Source organism: Cervus elaphus, chromosome X (assembly GCF_910594005.1).
Source record: "Cervus elaphus chromosome X, mCerEla1.1, whole genome shotgun sequence".
Taxonomy (NCBI): domain Eukaryota; kingdom Metazoa; phylum Chordata; class Mammalia; order Artiodactyla; family Cervidae; genus Cervus; species Cervus elaphus.
This window is the reverse complement of record NC_057848.1, coordinates 69,881,906-69,902,245: the sequence shown is the minus strand read 5'-3', so window position 1 is coordinate 69,902,245 and position 20,340 is coordinate 69,881,906. Positions and strand designations below refer to the sequence as shown.

The following is a 20,340-nucleotide window of genomic DNA, read 5'->3' as shown; positions in this document are numbered from 1 at the left end:
TTATTGTGTTATTGTTAATTTGCCCTTTCATACTTGTTAGCATTTGTTTTACTTATTGTGGTGCTCCTATGTTAGGTGCATATATATTTATGATTGTTATATCTTCTTCTTGTATTGATCCTTTGATCATCATATAGTGTCCATCTTTGTCTCTTTTCACAGCCTTTGTTTTAAAGTCTTATTTTATCTGATATGAGTATTGCTACTCCTGCTTTCTTTTGGTCTTTATTTGCATGGAATATCTTTTTCCAGCCCTTCACTTTCAGTCTGTATGTGTCCCTTGTTTCGAGGTGGGTCTTTTGTAGACAACATTTAAAGGGGTCTTGTTTTTGTATCCATTCAGCCAGTCTTTGTGTTTTGGTTGGGGCATTCAGCCCATTTACATTTAAGGTAATTATTGATAAGTATCGTCCCGTTACCATTTACTTTATTGTTTTGGGTTTGAGTTTATACACCCTTTCTGTGTTTCCTGTCTAGAGAAGATCCTTTAGCATTTGTTGGAGAGCTGGTGGTGGTGCTGAATTCTCTCAGCTTTTGCTTGTCTGTAAAGCCTTTGATTTCTCCTTCATATTTGAATGAGATCCTTGCTGGGTACAGTAATCTTGGCTGTAGGTTATTTTCTTTCATCACTTTAAGTATGTCTTGCCATTCTCTTCTGGCCTGAAGAGTTTCTATTGAAAGATCAGCTGTTATCCTTATGGGAATCCCCTTGTGTGTTGTTTGTTGTTTTTCCCTTGCTGCTTTTAATGTTTGTTGTTTGTGTTTGGTCTTTGTTAATTTGATTAATATGTGTCTTGGGTGTTTCGCCTTGGGTTTATCCTGTTTGGGACTCTGGGTTTCTTGGGCTTGGGTGGCTATTTCCTTCCCCATTTTAGGGAAGTTTTCAGCTATTATCTCCTCAAGTATTTTCTCATGGCCTTTCTTTTTGTCCTCTTCTTCTGGGACTCCTATGATTCGAATGTTGGGGCATTTCACATTGTCCCAGAGGTCTCTGAGGTTGTCCTCATTTCTTTTAATTCTTTTTTCCTATCCATTACCTTTATTTCTACCATTCTATCTTCTATCACACTAATCCTATCTTCTGCCTCTGTTATTCTATTCTTGGTTCCCTCCAGAGTGTTTTTGATCTCATTATTCATTATATATTGACTTTTTTATTTCTTCTTGGTCCTTGTTAAACATTTCTTGCATCTTCTCGATCCTTGTCTCCAGGCTATTTATCTGTAACTCCAATTTGCTTTCAAGATTTTGGATCATTTTCACTATCATTATTCGGAATCTTTATCAGGTAGATTCCCTGTCTCTTCTTTTGTTTGGTTTGGTGGACATTTATCCTGTTCCTTTTTCTGCTGGGTATTTCTCTGCCTTTTCATCTTGTTTATATTGCTGTGTTTGGAGTGGCCTTTCTGTATTCTGGCAGTCTGTGGTTCCTCTTTACTGTGGAGGTTCTTTGCTGTGGGTGGGGTGTGGCTTGTCAAGGTTTCCTGGTTAGGGAGGTTTGTGTCGGTGTTCTGGTGGCTGGAGCTGGATTTCTTCTCTCTGGAGTACACTGAAATGACCAGTAATGAGTTTTGAGATGTCAGTGGGTTTGGTGTGACTTTGGGCAGCCTGTATATTGAAGCTCAGGGCTATGTTCCTGCATTGCTGGAGAATTTGCATGGTATGTCTTTCTCTGGAACTTCTTGGCCCTTGGGTGGTGCTTGGTTTCAGTGCAGGTGTGGAGGTGTTTGATGAGCTCCTATTGATTAATGTTCCCTGGAGTCAGGAGTTCTCAAGTTTTGGAATTAAGACTCCTGCCTCTGGTTTTCAGTCTAATTCTTACAATAGCCTCAAGACTTCTCCATTTATACAGCACCAATGATAAAACATCTTGGTTAATGATGAAGAGTTTCTCCACAGTGAGGGACACCTGGAGAGGTACACAGATTACATGGAGAATAGAAGAGGGAGGAGGGAGATAGAGGTGACCAGGAGGAGAAGAGGGGGAATCAAAAGGGGAGAGAGCAAGCTAGCCAGTAATCACTTCCCTTTGTGCTCTCCACAGTCTGGATCCCTCATATATGTTCATGGAGTTACACAGTGACTAGAAGAGGGAAGAAGGAGACAGAGGTGGCCAGCAAGATAAAAGGGGGAATCAAAAGGAGTGAGACTGATCCAGCCAGTAATCAGTTCCCTAATTGTTCTCCACAGCCCGGAACACACAAATAGATTCAGAGTTCAGTACAGAAGAGAAAGGGGAGGGAGGAGATCGAGGCGACCTGGTGGAGAAAAAGGAGAGTCCAAAGGAGTAGAGACCAATCCAGCCAGTAATCTCACTCCCAATTAAGAATTGGTACTGAAGATTGGGTTCTTAAAGGTACAAAATTGATAGCAAATACCAAAAAGCAAAGATTAAAAATGTAGAATAGAGGATAGATTCTCAAAAATACAATATTAAAGAAAAAAACAAAGTCATAAGAATTATAAAATACATATACATGTAGTTTGCTTTAAAAATAGGGTCTTTTTTTTTGCAAAGTAATAGTAGGTTATAAAAATGAAAATTAAAGGAGTAATAGGGGACTTAAAAATTTAAAAAAAAGATAATAGTAAAAATATATCTGAGACTTTCTCTGGAGCTGTTGCAGACAGTGTGGGGTCAGTTCATTTTCAGATAGTTCCTTGATCCAGCTTACACTTCTCAAGATCTATAGGCACCTTCCTATGTAGTCGGATGCTAACTGCAGGGTTTTATTCTATTGCACCTGTCACTTCCAAAGCAGTTCCCTCTGATTATTTTACCTTCTTCTGTTTGCTGGCCTCTTCAGTGTCTTAATTTCCACCCTGACACAAGGGGGTGGTGATGGTGGTCACTTTTTTTAGTCTCACTTGTTCAGTCATGCTGTGGGGAGGGAAGAACACTGCAAGCAAATGTCAGTGGCGTGTGTGGGGAGTGCTCACAGTGTCTCAGCCACACTGGGTTTGCCCCTGGTCACGGCGCGTGTGCTTTCCCAGTCTACACTGTTCAGGCTCTAGATTGATCTGCCGGGAGCTGTCTGAGGTGGGCCCTGGTTTACATGCACTTCCGAGGTCTAAGCTTACTTACTAACCCCCCTTACCTATCAAATTCCTTTCTCCATCACCTCCTTTCTCAAAGACCTTTCCTTGCTCACTTTTTCTCACAAAAGTGGAGGTGAATGTGTTAGTAGTTCAGTCCTTTCTGACTCTGCAACCTCATGCACTGTAGCCCACCAGGCTCCTCTGTCCATAGGATTCTCTAGTCAGGAATACTGGAGTGGGTTGCCATGTCCTTCTCCAGGGGATCTTCCCAACCCAGGGATCGAACCCTGATCTCCTGCATTGTAGGCAGATTCTTTACCACTGAGCCACCAGGGAAGCCCTTCCCTTTTTTTCATGGTTGCCATCCCTGCCTGCTCTAACCTCACAAATGACTTCCCTTCTTCCCCTGTAAGGCCTCTTTCCCTCCAGTCCTTTCACAAAGTGTAGGAACTTCCCTCTCTCCACATAGTACTAAACTCCCTCACCTTTCTCAGAGAACTTTCTCCTTTATGTATGCTCACAAAGACCCTCCCGCTGTCAACTCAGTCACAAATCTGTTTCCTCTCTTACTCTCACAAATGCTTTCCCCTCTTCATCACCACTCCAGAAGTTATTAACCTTAAGTCAAGGTCTTTTCATTCTTCACCTCCCCATAATGACTTTTCAAGCCTTCTCTCCCCTCATTCAAAAACTTTTCTTCCTTATTCCATAAAGCCCTTTACTCCCCTCACTCAAGGTCTTCACTCTCTCATCTCTTTCTTAAAATGCCTTCATTGTTCTTCTCATTCTAACTTACCTTCACAAAGAGCTCCTCAGTCAAAATCCTTTCCTTCTCTTCTTATTTACCTTCCTTGAGACCTTTACTCACCCTCCTCCCCCAGATGCTTGTTTTGGCCCTCCAAACACCCCCTAATCTCCCCACTCACAGGTTTTTCTTCCCTCACCACCCACAGGTACTCTCTTTCCTCAGAAGTCTTATTTTTCTCCTTCTACTCAGTGCTCTTGTGGCCTCACTTTCCTCACTCAAAGTCTTTCCTACTTACTCCTCCAGATCTTTCTTGAGCCGCCACCCCCCCCCCCCCCCCCGCAAATCCAGTACTCCTTTCCCCACAGCCTCCTCTCTTAGCTCAAAGATACCCTTGTCAAGAAAGGGCCTTCTCTACCTTACCTCCTTCAGCCTGCCCTCCCTCCCAACCCCCTCACTATTTTGTCTCCTCCCTGCATAAAGGACTTGGGTTTCCCACAGTATTTCCCCCTCCCTCCCTCCAGCTCCAGCTTGAAACCCAAAGACCTTCCATGATCCCCACCTCTAATCTCAGTGACTTCTCTCTCCCTGCCCTCCCCAGAGTCCTTCCATCTCTTCAACTAAGGTCCTCCACAGTCAAAAGGAGGAGGCAAAAATTGGGCAGAGGCATTGTAAGTAAAAGGAACAGAGACCACTATATACTGTGTCATGGCTGCTTGGGGATAAAATTTAGTGTTAAATAAAGTATACGTTATGCATTCTTATCAACTATTTTAAATAAGGCAGAAAAGTATGATTCCTGCTCTTTGAAAAATATTTTAAGATGCATTTTAAATGATCATTTACAAATCATATTACTTCAGATTATTCATATGTATTTCTCCTACTATTCATCTAAAATACAAAGTATTTCTGAATTACTTTTAATGTATTTGTAAATGTTAGTTACAAATAAAACTGAGAACTTTGCAAACTGAAACCTTTTTCATTCTCTGAAAAAGTAATTTAGAAAACACAACTATATATTGTACATTTTTATTTTCTTAGTTCATGAGTTCTTCATTTTCTACTTCTGTTTTGAGTAGAACTCTTTGAAAAAGAGAATACTGTTATTCAGTGTGATTTCTTTATTTCCATGAGGACTTTTTCCAATATAGGTTTAGCATGTTTTCTCTTAAAATAATCCATGATTCATTCTTCATGTTGTCAAATTTCCCAGATCCTCAAAAGGTAATATATGACTGGACGGATTAAATATCATTTTGCATTTAAAATGATTTAACTCAATTATGTGATGGGTTGACGTGTATCTCCCCCCTCCCTGCATCAAAAAATGTTGTAGTACATTTTTTGTACCAGTACCTCAGAATGTGACCTGATTTGGAGATAAGGTCTTTATAGAGGTAATCGAGTTAAAGTGAAGTGGGCCCTAATCCAGTATGAATGGTTTCATTATAAAAAGGAGAGAATTGAACCCAGAGATAGACATTGATAGTAGAAAGACTATATGAATAGACATGGGGAGTAGACAGACATCTATAAGCCAAGGAGAGGGGCTTTCTCTCACAGTTCTCAGAAAGAATCAACCCTGCTGACATCTTAATTTTGGACTTTTGGCCTCCGGAATTGTTGAAACAATAAATTTCTGTTGTTCAAGCCACCAAATTTATGGTGCTTTCTTACAATGACCTTAGCAAACTAAAACATACTGTTGTTCATTCAGTTGCTAAGTCATGTCTGACTCTTAGCAACCCCATGGACTGCAGCATGCCAGGATTCCCTGTCCTTCACTATCTCCTGGAGTTTGCTCAAATTCATGTCCATTTAGTTGGTGATGCTGTCTGACCATTTCATCCCCTTCTGCCCTCTTCTCTTTTGCCTTCAGTCTTTCCCAGCATCAGGGTATTTTCCAATGAATCGGCTCTTTGCATCAGGTGGTCAGAGTATATTCAGGGTAAAATAAAGAAAAACAATTTGGCCATGCCCTTGGAGTATTGCAGTGAAAGCAGGGTACATGATCCCAGAACTAAAATTCCTAGATAGAATCTTCTGAGTTATCTTAGATTTAATGCCACCAGGGAGAATTGAGGTTGAGGGATCTGAAGTAACTGCTGGGATAGCTGCAGGTTGTATTGTCATTTTGACCTTGCGTTTCAGGTTGTTTTTATGCACAAGACATATAAACTAGTGGCATACAGGATGAAGAGACCAGTAGTTTAGGACTGGGAATTTGATCCCATTTCCTTCACCAATTCTCGAACTTATTGGGTTAGTCCTTATTGCATGTCCTTTTTGGGGGAAGGTTAAAAAAGAAAAATAAGGATTGACCAGTAGGTAACATATTCAGAATGTTTTAGCTCCATGGGGGCGGGGAACCTCTTCACTAGTTTTTGTATTATTGTACTTAATTTCTCTGTTATGCTTGGTGAGTAAATGAGGCAGTGAACCTCGATAGAGGGTCTGACTGACTGCTTTATACCACACTAAGGACCAGCTTTGGTCTTGCTTTAACCGTTTGTATATGTGGTGTAGTTGGAGGAGCCCTGAACTAGGAGTTAGGAGACCTGAGTCATCATGATTCTGCCACTGACTTGCTGTGTGACTTTTGATGAATCGTTTTACCTGTTTAGGTTTCAGTTATCTTGTCTAAAAATTGAGATTTCACTAGACAGGTGTTTCTCCTGCCTCAGTCATTTGTATAACACCTTCATAATTTGTTATCTTAATGCTACCAATTATTCATATTTTCTTTAAATTGCCTCACTTTTTAATATAAATGCATTTATTTTAAAAGGAAACTGTAGCACTGTTATAAACGGAAAACTGGTCATATTTGTAATTAAGAGAATTATTTATAAAAATAAATATCCTGAAAACAAAGTAATGTTATTAAAGTTAGAAACAATTTAAAAAGTGAAAGACATATGATGAAATATTTATGGTTTTACATTGTAAGCATTTCATGTATGACTTCATGTAATGCTTAGAATTCTTCAAAGTAAATTCTATTCCCATTTTTCAGATGAGTAAACTGAGGCAAAGAGAAGTTTACTAATTGCCCAAGTTGACTAGCTAGTACCTGGCAGAGTCAGAATGCAAATTCAGGTCTATTTGAGACTGAGGCCCAGAAAAGACTGCAGCATAGGTAGACCCTCAAATAATGCCCTAGTGAAATCCTCTTCAAGCTGATACCATTAGCTACTGTTCGCATTCTGTCTCTTCACCCTTTAATCTAGTTCCTCATCTGAGAGACTTCACTACAGAGCAGGGCTGGCAGCATGATTTTCAAAATGAAGATGTAGGAGGGGGGCTCCCTTGTTCAAAATGTATTATGAATTTCAAGATGTAGCAGAACATTAAACCAAGTGTAGGACTGTTTTAAGAGGCATATTCTGTAGATTGCACAGGTCACATGCCCATGAAGCCCACAGCTTTGAGTCTGTTTTATTTTTTCCCTTTGAAACATAGTTAGATTTTCAGTCTTTTTTTTTTTTCTTTTTTGGTAACAGGGAAATTAAAAAATAAAAATTCTTTGTGACAGGGAAACATAATTGGTTCTTTACCATTTCTTGTCATTTAGGGATGCTGGTTCCTAATCTTCTATTTGCTGAGCTTAATGAGTGTACAGATGCAAATTAGAAGCATAGAGGATAGAATTATTCTGCATATGAAAAACAAGGGGGAGGGGAAAGAGTCTGGAGCCTAATAAGGTGAAGAGGAAGCTCTGAAAAGACCTGGGCACTGGCTGATGGGAGATTCTGGAGAGAGAAAAGGACAGCTGCTTCTGAGAATGAAAGAACAGGGATATCAAAGGGGATTTTTATAAAGGTTTGCCATATGGTGAGTGATGTCAAACCTTGTTTGGTGTCATGGTAGTTTTGCTATGCTGGTCATGTATATTTTTTTCTACACTTTCATAGTAAATACCTAAATAGTGAAAATTAAATACACCCATAAATATTCAGCTGTGTTCCACCTAAAATCAAATCATGTAATGCTGATGATACTTATATATACTTTGGGAAATAGTGCTCATGTTAATTTAAAAATAATTGTCTTTCAGAGTAGGGAAGAGAGCAGTGGTAGAGAGCAGATTAAACATGCTGGAGGCTTTTGGTTCAGGCTGCTGCTGATGGGTGCTTATCTGAGTAAACATTTAATTGCCTCTTCCTTTTGTACCCATTGAAGTGACCAAAAGATCTCTAATAGTTGAAAACTCAGAGAGCCAAGAAGGGTGCTACCTTTATTTATATACCAGAAATTTGGAGGGATTTCTGAAAGATAGCCAAGCTAGACACTACTGAGATAAGTTCCAGCAGACCTGTATTTCACTTCAGCTAAAGCCAAGCCTGTCTGGCAGGGTTTGGAGGCTAGAGTACCCTGAGTTGGAGATCAATCTGCATCCTGCAAGGACTCCAGAGAGCACACTCTCTGCAGAAGACAACCTAGTATGGAGACTCAGGTCACTTTATGCTACTGCCAGCTGATACATCCTTCAGATGGCATGTTGACAAGGGTAGTCAAGGTTGGCACTGAGTGAACAAATGGCAGTACAGAACACAAAGGTCCTGTCAAGGCTCCTTCCACCTGTAGCTCCTTTCCTATATGATGCAGAGCAATGAGTCCTCTAATCTGGTAAAATATGGCTGGCAATAGTAATCTAATTTCTTGTTCCCTGGGCTTCCAAGCCCCTTGTATGGCCAGTTTCTCCTAATCTTTTTTTTTTTTTTTTAAGCTGAAATATCATCTGAGAGAGGTCAGCTCCTGTTTAAAGTAGATCCTTTACCCTATATTGTATTGATATCCACTTTCCTCATAGCACACATTGCAATTTACAGTTATTTAATTTGTTAGTTTACTTTTTTTTCTCTACTATATCATAAGCTTCATGAGGGTAGGGATCTTATCTGAGTTGTTCATTGATGTATTCCCAAAATCTCAAGTATAATATGCATTAACCGAGCCAGAAGGGAAGCCCAAGAATACTGGAGTGGGTAGCCTATCCCTTTTCCAGCGATCTTCCCAACCCAGGAATCAAACTGGGGTCTCCTGCATTGCAGGCAGTTTCTTTACCAACTGAGCTATCAGGGAAGCTCATAATTGTTAGTTTACGTTTTTTGTTTTCTCCACTATATGGTGAGCTTCATGAGGGTAGGGATCTTACCTGATCTGTTCACTGATATATTCCCCAAACCTCAAATATAATAGGCATTAAAAACATATTTATTGAACGAGTAGGGGTTAGGATAAAACAGAACAAAATGGGTTATTTTTAACATTGTCAAGATATTGTAATACACAATGAAAATAAAACTATCATGAATGAACATTTATGCATAATGCTAAAATATATAAAACAAATGCTCTTAGAAATTCAAGTGGGAATGGACAAATCTACAATTGTAGTGGCAGACTATGATACACATATTTTAGTCCTTGACAGAAAAAAATAAGAATATTGACCATTTGAATAATACAATTAGATTGATTTAGCATGTATAACAAAGTTCATATTCATATAATAAAGTTCATATTGCAATAAAGTACCCTACAGGCTGAGAATATACATTCAGGTACATGTGTATGGAAGCTGGTCTCATTAAAATAAGAAATAATATTTTCATTGATATAAAGGAGATTTAAAAATTTAAAGTGAATATTCTTATGATTCCATCTTGATAATTACTTTACAAGCAAATGATTTCCTAGGAAAATTAAAATAAACTCATGAGCATGAAGAAATAGTTATTTTCTGTAGAATGGAACCGTCTAGAAAGGAACCATCCCCCTTCAAAACTTACAGACTCAGACTATTTATGGATGAGTTTTTCCAAACCTTTAATGGATCAAATATTTCCTATTCTGTTTAAACTGTTTAAGTATAGAAAAAAATATGAAAAGCTTCCCAGATTATTTTAAGAAGCAGATATAACCGTCATGCCAAAACCTATAGAGATAGCAAACAACAGAAAGCTGCAGGCCCACTTGTCTTAGAAATGTTGATCCACAAATTCTGTATACAGCATTAACACTTTGGGCTTTATTTCAGGAATGCAAGAATATTTTAATATTGGTAAATATGTTAATATTCAGCAATTAAGAGGCAGAGGAAATATGATCATGGTAGTAAATATTAAAAGCATTTGATAAAATCCCACTTCCATTCTTGCTTAAAAATAAAGCAAAATAACAGAAAATTTATAGTAAACTAGGACTATGGGAGTACATTCTTAATTCAGTAAAAAATTTCTTTCTTAAGCCAGAAATTTCTGTCTACATCTGTATTTAGTGATATTGTGGTTGTATATATCTGAAATGAAACTGAAGACCAGTGAGCACTAAGAAGAGTCAAATAAAGTAATAAGTTAAAAAACAAACTCCTTAGCTTTCTTACATACCAGCAGTAATTGGCTAGAAAATGTGATGAAATAAATCATATTCATGTAAGAAGAAAATACGCTTGACATATGGAAATAAGTGTAATAAGAATGGAATAGGACCATTATATGGTCCTATGTACATATGGTCTTATGTAGTTATATGAATGTAACTATAAACATTACTCAAGGAGATAAAAAACAGACTAGAATGAGTGAGATTCTAGGGTGAGGTAATTTTGTACTGTTATCCATTCTCTCTCAATGAATCTACATTTAAGAAAATTCAAACCAGGTATACAGGGCACACAATAAATGTTTTTGAATGAATGTTAAATAATTACCATAAAACTATTTTTAGGATTTTGTGATTTGACAGAATGATTCTAAGTTTCATCTAAAAAATTCTTCAGAGTTGAGAATAAAATTTTCATAATGAGGATTAATGAAAAGATTGCCAGATCAATTATTAAAGCATGTGACAATACAAGATAAATTATAACAGTGGTATTGGTGGGTGAATGGATAGTTTAATGGAACAAAATAGGAAGTCAAGAAACAACTTTATGACTAAGGACTTAGACTATGCTGATGATATCATAAGTAGGAAAGGGTGGATTTAATAAATGGTATTAAGAAAACTGGAAAAAATGTATCCCTGCTTCATATGTCAAAATATTTTCTAGGTGAATTAAAGATTTACATTTAAAAAGTGAAATTACATTTTCTCAAGTGCACATGGAACCTTCTCCAGGATAGAATACATACTGGGCCATAAATCTAGCCTTGGTAAATTAAAAAAAATTGAAATCATTCCAAGCATTTTTTCTGACCACAGTGCAGTAAGATTAGATGTCAATTACAGGAGAAAAACTATTAAAAATTCCAACATATGGAGGCTGAACAACACGCTTCTGAATAACCAACAAATCATAGCAGAAATCAAAAAAGAAATCAAAATATGCATAGAAACAAATGAAAATGAAAACACAGCAACCCCAAACCTATGGGACACTGTAAAAGCAGTTCTAGGGGAAGGTTCATAGCAATACAGGCTTACCTCAAGAAACAAGAAAAAAGTCAACTAAATAACCTAACTCTACATCTAAAGCAACTAGAAAAGGAAGAAATGAAGAACCCCAGGGTTAGTACAAGGAAAGAAACCTTAAAAATTAGGGCAGAAATAAATGCAAAAGAGACAAAAGAGACCATGGAAAAAATCAATAAATCTAAAAGCTGGTTCTTTGAGAAGATAAATAAAATTGACAAACCATTAGCCAAACTCATCAAAAAACAAAGGGAGAAGAATCAAATCAACAAAATATAAATGAAAATGGAGAGATCACAACAGAGAACACAGAAATACAAAGGATCGTAAGAGACTACTATCAGCAACTATATACCAATAAAATGGAGAACTTGGAAGAAATGGACACATTCTTAGAAAAGTATAACTTTCCAAAACTGCACCAGGAAAAAATGGAAAATCTTAACATACCAATGACAAGCATGGAAATTGAAACTGTAATCAGAAATGTTCCAGCCAAGGACCAGACAGCTTCACAGCTAAATTCTACCAAAAATTTAGAGACGAGCTAACACTTATGCTACTCAAACTCTTCTGGAAAATTGCAGAGGAAGGTAAACTTGCAAACTCATTCTATGAGGCCACCATCACCCTGATACCAAAACCAGACAAAGATGCCACAAAAAAAGAAAACTACAGGCCAATATCACTGATGAACATAGATGCAAAAATCCTTCACAACATTCTAGCAAACAGAATCCAACAACATATTAAAAAGATCATACATCATGACCAAGTGGGCTTTATCCCAGGGATGCAAGGATTCTACAATACCCGCAAATCAATCAACGTAATACACCACATTTCCAAAGTGAAAGACAAAAACCGTATGATTATCTCAACAGATGCAGAGAAGGCCTTTGACAAAATTCAACATCCATTTATGATAAAAAACCCTCCAGAAAGCAGGCATAGAAGGAACACACCTCAACACAATGAAAGCTATATATGACAAACCCTCAGCAAACATTATCCTCTATGGTGAAAAATTGAAAGCATTTCCCCCAAAGTCAGGAACAAGACAAGGGTGCCCACGCTCACCACTACTATTCAACATAGTTTTGGAAGTTTTGACCACAGAAATCAGAGCAGAAAATGAAATAAAAGTAATTCAGATTGGAAAAGAAGTAAAACTCTCACTGTTTGCAGGTGACATGATCCTCTACATCAAAAACCCTAAAGACTCCACCAGAAAATTACTAGAGCTAATCAATGAATAGAGTAAAGTTGCAGGATATAAAATTAATACACAGAAATCCCGTGCATTCCTATACACTAACAATGAGAAAACAGAGAAATTAAGGAAACAATTCCATTCACAGTTGCACCAAAAAGAATAAAATACTTAGGAATATATCTACATAAAGAAACAAAAGACCTATATATAGAAAACTATAAAACAGTGATGAAAGAAATCAAAGAGGACACAAATAGATGGAGAAATATACCATGTTCATGGATCAGAAGAATCAATATAGTGAAAATGAGCATACTACCCAAAGCAATCTATAGATTCAGTGCAATCCCTATCAAGCTACCAATGGTATTTTTCAGAGAACTAGAACAAATAATGTCACAATTTGTATGGAAATACAAAAAACTGCGAATAGCCAAAGCAATCTTGAGAAAGAAGAATGGAACTGGAGGAATCAACCTGGCTGACTTCAGGCTCTACAAAGCCACAGCCATCAAGGCGGTATGGTACTGGCACAAAGACAGAAATATAGATCAATGGAACATGATAGAAAGCCCAGAGATAAATCCTCGCACTGATGAACACCTTATCTTTGACAAAGGAGGCAAGAATATACAATGGAGAAAAGACAATCTCTTTAACAAGTGTTGCTGGGAAAGCTGGTCAACGAGTTGTAAAAAAAATGAAACTATACACTTTCTAACACCATACCCAAAAATAAACTCAAAATGGATTAAAGATCTAAACATAAGACCAGAAACTATAAAACTCCTAGAGGAAAATATAAGCAAAACACTCTATGACATAAATCACAGCAGGACCCTCTATGACCCACCTCCCAGAGAAAAGCAAAAATAAACAAATGGGACCTAATTAAACTGAATATCTTTTGCACACTGATGGAAACTATAAGCAAGGTGAAAAGACAGCCCTCAGAATGGGAGAAAATAATAGCAAACGAAGCAACAGACAAAGAATTAATCTCAAATATATTCAAGCAACTCCTGCAGCTCATTTCCAGAAAAATAAAGGACCCAATCAAAAAATGGGCCAATGAACTAAACAGACATTTCTCCAAAGAAGACATACAGATGGCTAACAAACACATGAAAAATACTCAACCTCACTCATTATCAGAGAAATGCAAATCAGAACAACAGTGAGGTACCATTTCACGTCAGTCAGAATGGCTGCTATCCAAACGTCTACAAACAGTAAATGCTGGAGAGGGTGTAGAGAAAAGGGAACCCTCTTACACTGTTGGTGGGAATGCAGACTAGTACAGCCACTATGGAGAGCAGTGTGGAGATTCCTTTTAAAAAAAAAGGAAATAGAATTGCCATATGACCCAGCAATCCCACTTCTAGCATATACACTGATGAAACCAGAATTGAAAGAGACATGTGCACCCCAATGTTCATCGCAGCACTGTTTCTAATAGCCAGGACATGGAAGCAACCTAGATGTTCATCAGCAGACGAATGGATAAGAAAGCTGTGGTACATATACAGAATGGAATATTACTCAACCATTAAGAAGATTACATTTGAATCAGTTCTAATGAGGTGAATGATACTGGAGCCTATTATACAGAGTGAAGTAAGCCAGAAAGAAAAACACTAATACAGTATACTAATGCATATATATGGAATTTAGAAAAATGGTAATAATAACCCTGTATGTGAGATAGCAAAAGAGATACAGATGTATAGAACAGTCTTTCGGACTCTGTGGGAGAGGGCTAGGGTGGGATGGTTTGGGAGAATGGCATTGAAACATGTATATTATCATATGTGAAATGGGTCGCCAGTCCAGGTTCAATGCATGATACAGTGTACTCAGGGCTGGTGCACTGGGATGACCCAGAGGGATGGGATGGGGAGGGAGGTGGGACGGGGGTTCAGGATGGGAAACACATGTACACCCGTGGCAGATTCATGTCAATGTATGGCAAAACCAATAAAATATTGTAAAGTAATTAGGTTCCAAAAAAAAATAAACAAAATAAAATGTTAAAAAAAAAAGCGAAAGAGCGAGCAGGTATGGAGATTAGCACTTTTAATGTGAGGTGAGGGAGCTTAGTAATGATAAATAGGAAAAGGAGTACGTCAGGCTTATGTTTTCACCCTGCTTATTTAACTTACATGCAGAGTACATCATGAGAAAAGCTGAGCTGGATGAAGCACAAGCTGTAATCAAGATAGCCAGGAAAAATATCAATAACCTCAGATATGCAGATGACACCACCCTTATGGCAGAAAATGAAGAACTAAAGTGCTTCTTGATGAAAGTCAAAGAGGAGAGTGAAAAAGTTGGCTTAAAGCTCAACATTCAGAAAACTAAGATCATGGCATCCAATTCCATCACTCCATGGCAAATAGATGGGAAAAAAGTGGAAACAGTGTCAGACTTTATTTTTTTGGGCTCCAAAATCACTGCAGATGGTGATTGCAGCCATGAAATTAAAAGATGCTTACTCCTTGGAAGGAAAGTTATGACCAACCTAGATAGCATATTAAATGCAGAGACATTAACCTAGATAGCATATTAAATGCAGAGACATTACTTTGCCAACTAAAGGCCCGTCTAGTCAAGCCTATGGTTTTTCCAGTAGTCATGTATGGATGTGAGAGCTGAACTATAAAGAAAGCTGAGCGCCGAAGAATTGATGCTTTTGAACTGTGGTGTTGGAGAAGACTCTTGAGAGTCCCTTTGACTGCAAGGAGAACCAACCAGTCCATCCTAAAGGAGATCAGTCCTGGGTGTTCATTGGAAGCACTGATAATGAAACTGAAACTCCAATAGTTTGGCCACCTGATGTGAAGAGCTGACTCAGATGAAAAGACCCTGATGCTGGGAAAGATTGAAGGCAGGAGGAGAAGGGGATGACAGAGGATGAGATGGTTGGATGGCATCACTGACTCAATGGACATGGGTTTGGGTTGACTCTGGGAGTTGGTGATGGACAGAGAGGCCTGGAATGCTGCAGTTCATGGGGTCACAAAGAGTCGGACACAACTGAGCGACTGAACTGAGACTGAACTGATACTGATTATGTGATAGGAGATAATGAAAAGTTCTTAGGAGAAATGAGGGATGGAAGTCATTCATTAGGGAAAGAAGGGCATTTGTGCAAGTTGGTGAGGAAATTTAGTAGCTTGTGAAAGGAAGCTAGGGAAGAAGACCTTTCAGAGAAGACCTACTTTAAGTAAAGACACTGAAACACTCATCAAAACCCCCCTATAAAGAAAAGTCTAGGAGGAGATGGCTTCACTGTTGATTTCTATCGAATATTTAAAGAATACTGATCCTTCTCAAACTCTTCCAAAAACAGAAGAAGAGGGAACAGGTCTTTACTCATTCTATGATGCCAGTATTAACCTTATACCAAAGCCAGACAAAGATACCGCAAGAAAAAAAAAAAAAAAACTACAAACCAATATCACATATAAATATATATACAAAATACTGGCAAATCAAATGCAACTGCATGTTAAAAAGAGTATACAAAATGACCAAGTGGAGTTTAATCCCAAGAATCCAAGTATGGTTCAACATAAGAATATCAATGGAACACACCACCTTAACAGAATGAAGGAAAAAAAAAAAAAAAACAACTCACATGATCATCTCAATTGATACAGAGAAAATATTTGGCAAAATCCAACAACTTTTATGATCAAACCACTCACCAAACTATGAATAGAAGGGATTTTCCTCAATATTATAAAGAGCATTTATGAAAAATCAACAGCTAACATCATAATTAATAGTGAAAAACCAAAAGCTTTCCCTCTAAGATCAGGAGAAAGATGAGGATGCCCACTTCTACCACTGCTATTCAACACTGTATTGAAAATTCTAGTCAGAGCAGATAGAATATAAAGTGAAATAAAGGCATCCAAAATGTAAAGCAAAAACAACTATCTCTATTCACAGATAAAATAATTCTATAGGCAGAATATTTTTTAAAATTCACAGCAAAACTTACTAGAGCTCATACAATTCAGCCAAGCTGTAGGGTACAAGATCAACATGCAAAAATAAGTTGTGCTTCTATACACCAGCAATAAATAATCCAAAAAGGAAATTAAAACAACTCCATTTACAATAGCACCCAAAAGAATAAAATATCTAGGATAAATTTGACCAAGAAGGTTAAAGAATTGTATAATTAATACTATAAACATTGCTGAAATAAATTAAAGAAGATATCCATTAATGGAAAGTCATGCCATGTTCATAGCTTGAAAGACTTAATATTGTTATGACAGCAATACTGCCCACTGTGATCTACAGATTCAATACAATCTCTATCAAAACTTGTGACCTTTTTGCATAAATAGAAAAGCTAGTCCTCAAATTTATATGGAATTATAAGAGGCCTTGAATACTCAAAGCAATATGAGAAGGAACAAAACTGAAGGAATCAGATGTCCAAATTTCTCAACTTGCAACAAACCTACAGCAATCAGAGTATGGTACTGGCATAGGAACAGACACATAGACCAACAGAACAGAACTTAAGAGTCCATCAATAAACCCATAGGTCTATGGTCAACTGATTTTCAACAAGGGTGCCAAGACTTTCCAAAGGGGAATGAATAGTCTCTTCAACAAATGACACTGAAATTACTGGATATTCACATGCAAAAGAATGTTAGACCCCTAACATACACCACAAACAAAAATTAATACAAACCAGGTCAACAACCTAAATATAAGGACTAAAACCGCAAAACTATTAAAACAAATGAATGGATAAAGAAGCTGTGATACATACATACAATGGACTATTACTCAACCACAAAAAGGAACATGTTTTGAGTCAATTCTGATGAGGTAGATGAACCTAGTGCCTACCATACAGAGTGAAGTTAGAAAGAGAAAAATAAATATCATACACTAATGCATATATCTGGAATCTAGAAAGATGGTACTGATGAATCTATTTGTAGGGCAACAATGGAGACTCAGACATAGAGAAGAGGCTTATTGATATGGGGGCAGAAGCAGGAGGAGAGGGTGGGACAAATGGAGAGAGTACGATGGAAACATATACATATTACATTTTACCATATGTAAAATATATAGCCAATGGGAATTTGCTGTATGACTCAGGGAACTCAACCTAGAGGGGTGGGATGGGGTAGGAGGAGGGGGGAGAATTGAGAGAGAGGGGACATATGTATACCTATGGCTGATTCATGTTGATATATGGCAGAAACCAACATAATACTGTAAGGAAAGTATCCTTCAATTAAAAATACATAATTTTTTTTAAAAAGAAAGTGAAAAGAAAACCTACAGAATGAGAGAAAATATTTAAAAATCACACATTCTGAATATATGAAGAACTCTTACAACTCAATAACAAAACTACAAACAATCCACTTTTAAATGGTCAAATGATTTGAATAGATATTTCTGCAAAGAGTATACACAAATATACAAAAGCACATGAAAAGCCACTCAATATCATTAGTCATTAAGGAAATACTAACGAAAACCACAATAAGATACCACTTCACTTGCACTAGGATGGCGCTCATAAATAAGGGAGATGGTAAGAAATCCTGGTTAAATGAGGACCCTCATACACTATCATGGGCTTCCCAGGGAGTGCTGTGCTGTGCTATCTACTAAGTCACTTCAGTCGTGTCTGATTCTTCGCAACCCTATGGGCTATTGCCTGTCAGGCTCCTCTGTCCATGGGATTGTCCAGGAAAGAATACTGGAGTGGGTTGCCATTTCCTTCTCCAGGGGATCTACCCCACCTAGGGATTGAACCGGTGTCTCTTACGTCTCCTGCACTGGTAGGTGGGTTCTTTACCATTAGTGCCACCTGGGAACTTGCCTGCCAATGCAGGAGATGTAAGAGACACGGGTTTCATCACTGGTCGGGAAGATGCCCTGGAGAAGGGCATGGCAACCCACTCCAGTAATCTTGCCTGGAGAATCCCAGGGACAAACGAACCTGGTGGGCTCCAGTCCATAGGGTCGCAAAGAGTCAGATATTACTGAAGCGACTTAGCACACAGCACACATACACTTTCAGTGGCAATATAAATGGCTCAACCACTTTGGAAAAAATTTGGGACTTCCCCAAACAGTTCAACATAGAATTCCCATTTGACCTAGCAATTCCACTCCTAGGTACATGCCCAAGAGAACTGAAAACATATACAAAAATCTGTACAAGAATATTCATAACAATGGGGTTTCCCTGGTAGCTCAGCTGTAAAGAACCCTCTTGCAATGCAGGAAACCCCGGTTCAATTCCGTGGTTGGCAAGATACCCTGGAGAAGGGAAGGGCACTCCACTCCAGTGTTCTTGGGCTTCCCTGGTGGTTCAGATGGTAAAGAATCCACCTGCAATGTGGGAGACCTGGGTTTGATCCCTGGATTGGGAAGATCCCCTGAAGAAGAGCATGGCAACCCACTCCAGTATTCCTGCCTGGAAAATCCCCATGCACAGAGGAGCCTGGTGGACTACAGTCCATGGGGTCATAGAGTTGGGCATGACTGAGTGACTAAGCACATTCTTAACAGTATTATTCAAAATAGCCAGCAACTGGAAAAAGAAAAACCCTGGGGAAAAAACCCAAAAGCCCAGCAATTTGATAAATGGGCAAACAAAATGGAGTATATTCATACCATAGAATAGTATTCAGCCATAAAAAAGGGATGAAGCACTGATACATATGCTACAATGTTCCAAAATCTCGAAACAATTACACCAAATAGAACAAACCATATACAAAGAAGGACAAATATTGTTACAAATTCCCATTGATAGTAAAAGTCCAAAACAAATCCATAGGGACAGGACCTGGAAAATGAGTAACTGCAGTCTCAGTGGGTATAGGTTTGAATTCGGGGTGGGGAAAATATTTTGAAACTAGAGAGAGCTCAATGTTTCAATATCTAAATGCCACCACGCTGTTCACGACCAGTTTATGTTCCGAGAATTTCACCTCCATTTTGTTTTATAAAATGGCGGGAGGTGAGGGGGGGTAGGGCTTTGTGCAGGCAAGTGGGGAGGGAAGGGCTTTCTGAGCTGAGGGAAAGGACGGAAGGTGCCTCTGAAGGGGGAGTAGGGAAGCCATTTGTCTATCAATAAGAGGGCCGACTCTGAGGGAGGCATGGATGGCCTTCACACCGCCGCGCGCAGAGGTCGCCCCCTTCGGCATCTGCCCCTCACCCTCACCCTCCAGTTCCCCTGAGGGACCCCTGCCCAATGTCCTCCAGGCAGGCACTCACCAGCATTTATGTAGAAACACAGCAGCAGGAGGAACCAGAAACCTAGCAGGAACAGTCCGAAGCGCTGACTGACCCACACCTTTACTGTAGATCGGAGTATCTCACCCCGGACGCCACGCACAGATGCCTGCCCGCTAGACTGTGACGCAGACGCCATGCTACCCCCAGGGTGCGACCCCGTCGCTGGGTTCGCACTTCTCTCCCCTTCCAAATTGACCATCTTGGAGCGCACCCGCCGCAAGGCTCGGATCTTTGCCCGGGTCCTCGGCCGGGCCCTCCCCCGGCTCGACCTCCCGTCAGTAGGCATAACTCCGGATGCCCGTCAGGCTGAGGCGCTCCCTCTCTGATGGCCGCCCAAGACCCAGAAGACCTCGGGGCAGTGACGCTTACGTGACACCCCCCCTCCCCTGCGGCACGTGCGGCCCTTGTGCCGTACCTAGGCCACGCCCATTCGTAACGGCGTGGCGTGTCTGGTTGTTTGTGTCCATGCGCCTCACGCAAGGCCCAGCCCTTCTAGAGCATGGTAAACGTCTAATGAATGGGTGGGCCCCAGCGGCCTGTGCCAGCAGCCAAGTGGCGTCAAGCACCAACAGAAAAGCCTCACTGGAATTTGTACATCAGCCTTGGCTCTTAA

The 20,340-nt window shown here is 39.1% G+C and overlaps 1 protein-coding gene across 1 annotated transcript in view; it reads right to left on the bottom strand.

Moving 5' to 3' along the window:
• Positions 1 to 20,110, bottom strand: part of FMR1NB (FMR1 neighbor) — a 53,734-nt gene extending 33,624 nt beyond the window's left edge. The window contains exon 1 of the mRNA XM_043896523.1: positions 19,707 to 20,110. Coding sequence (XP_043752458.1) covers positions 19,707 to 20,013 — 307 coding nt within the window. The 5' untranslated portion in view covers positions 20,014 to 20,110. The remainder of the gene's footprint in view (positions 1 to 19,706) is intronic.
• Between the last annotated feature and the right edge of the window lie 230 nt (positions 20,111 to 20,340).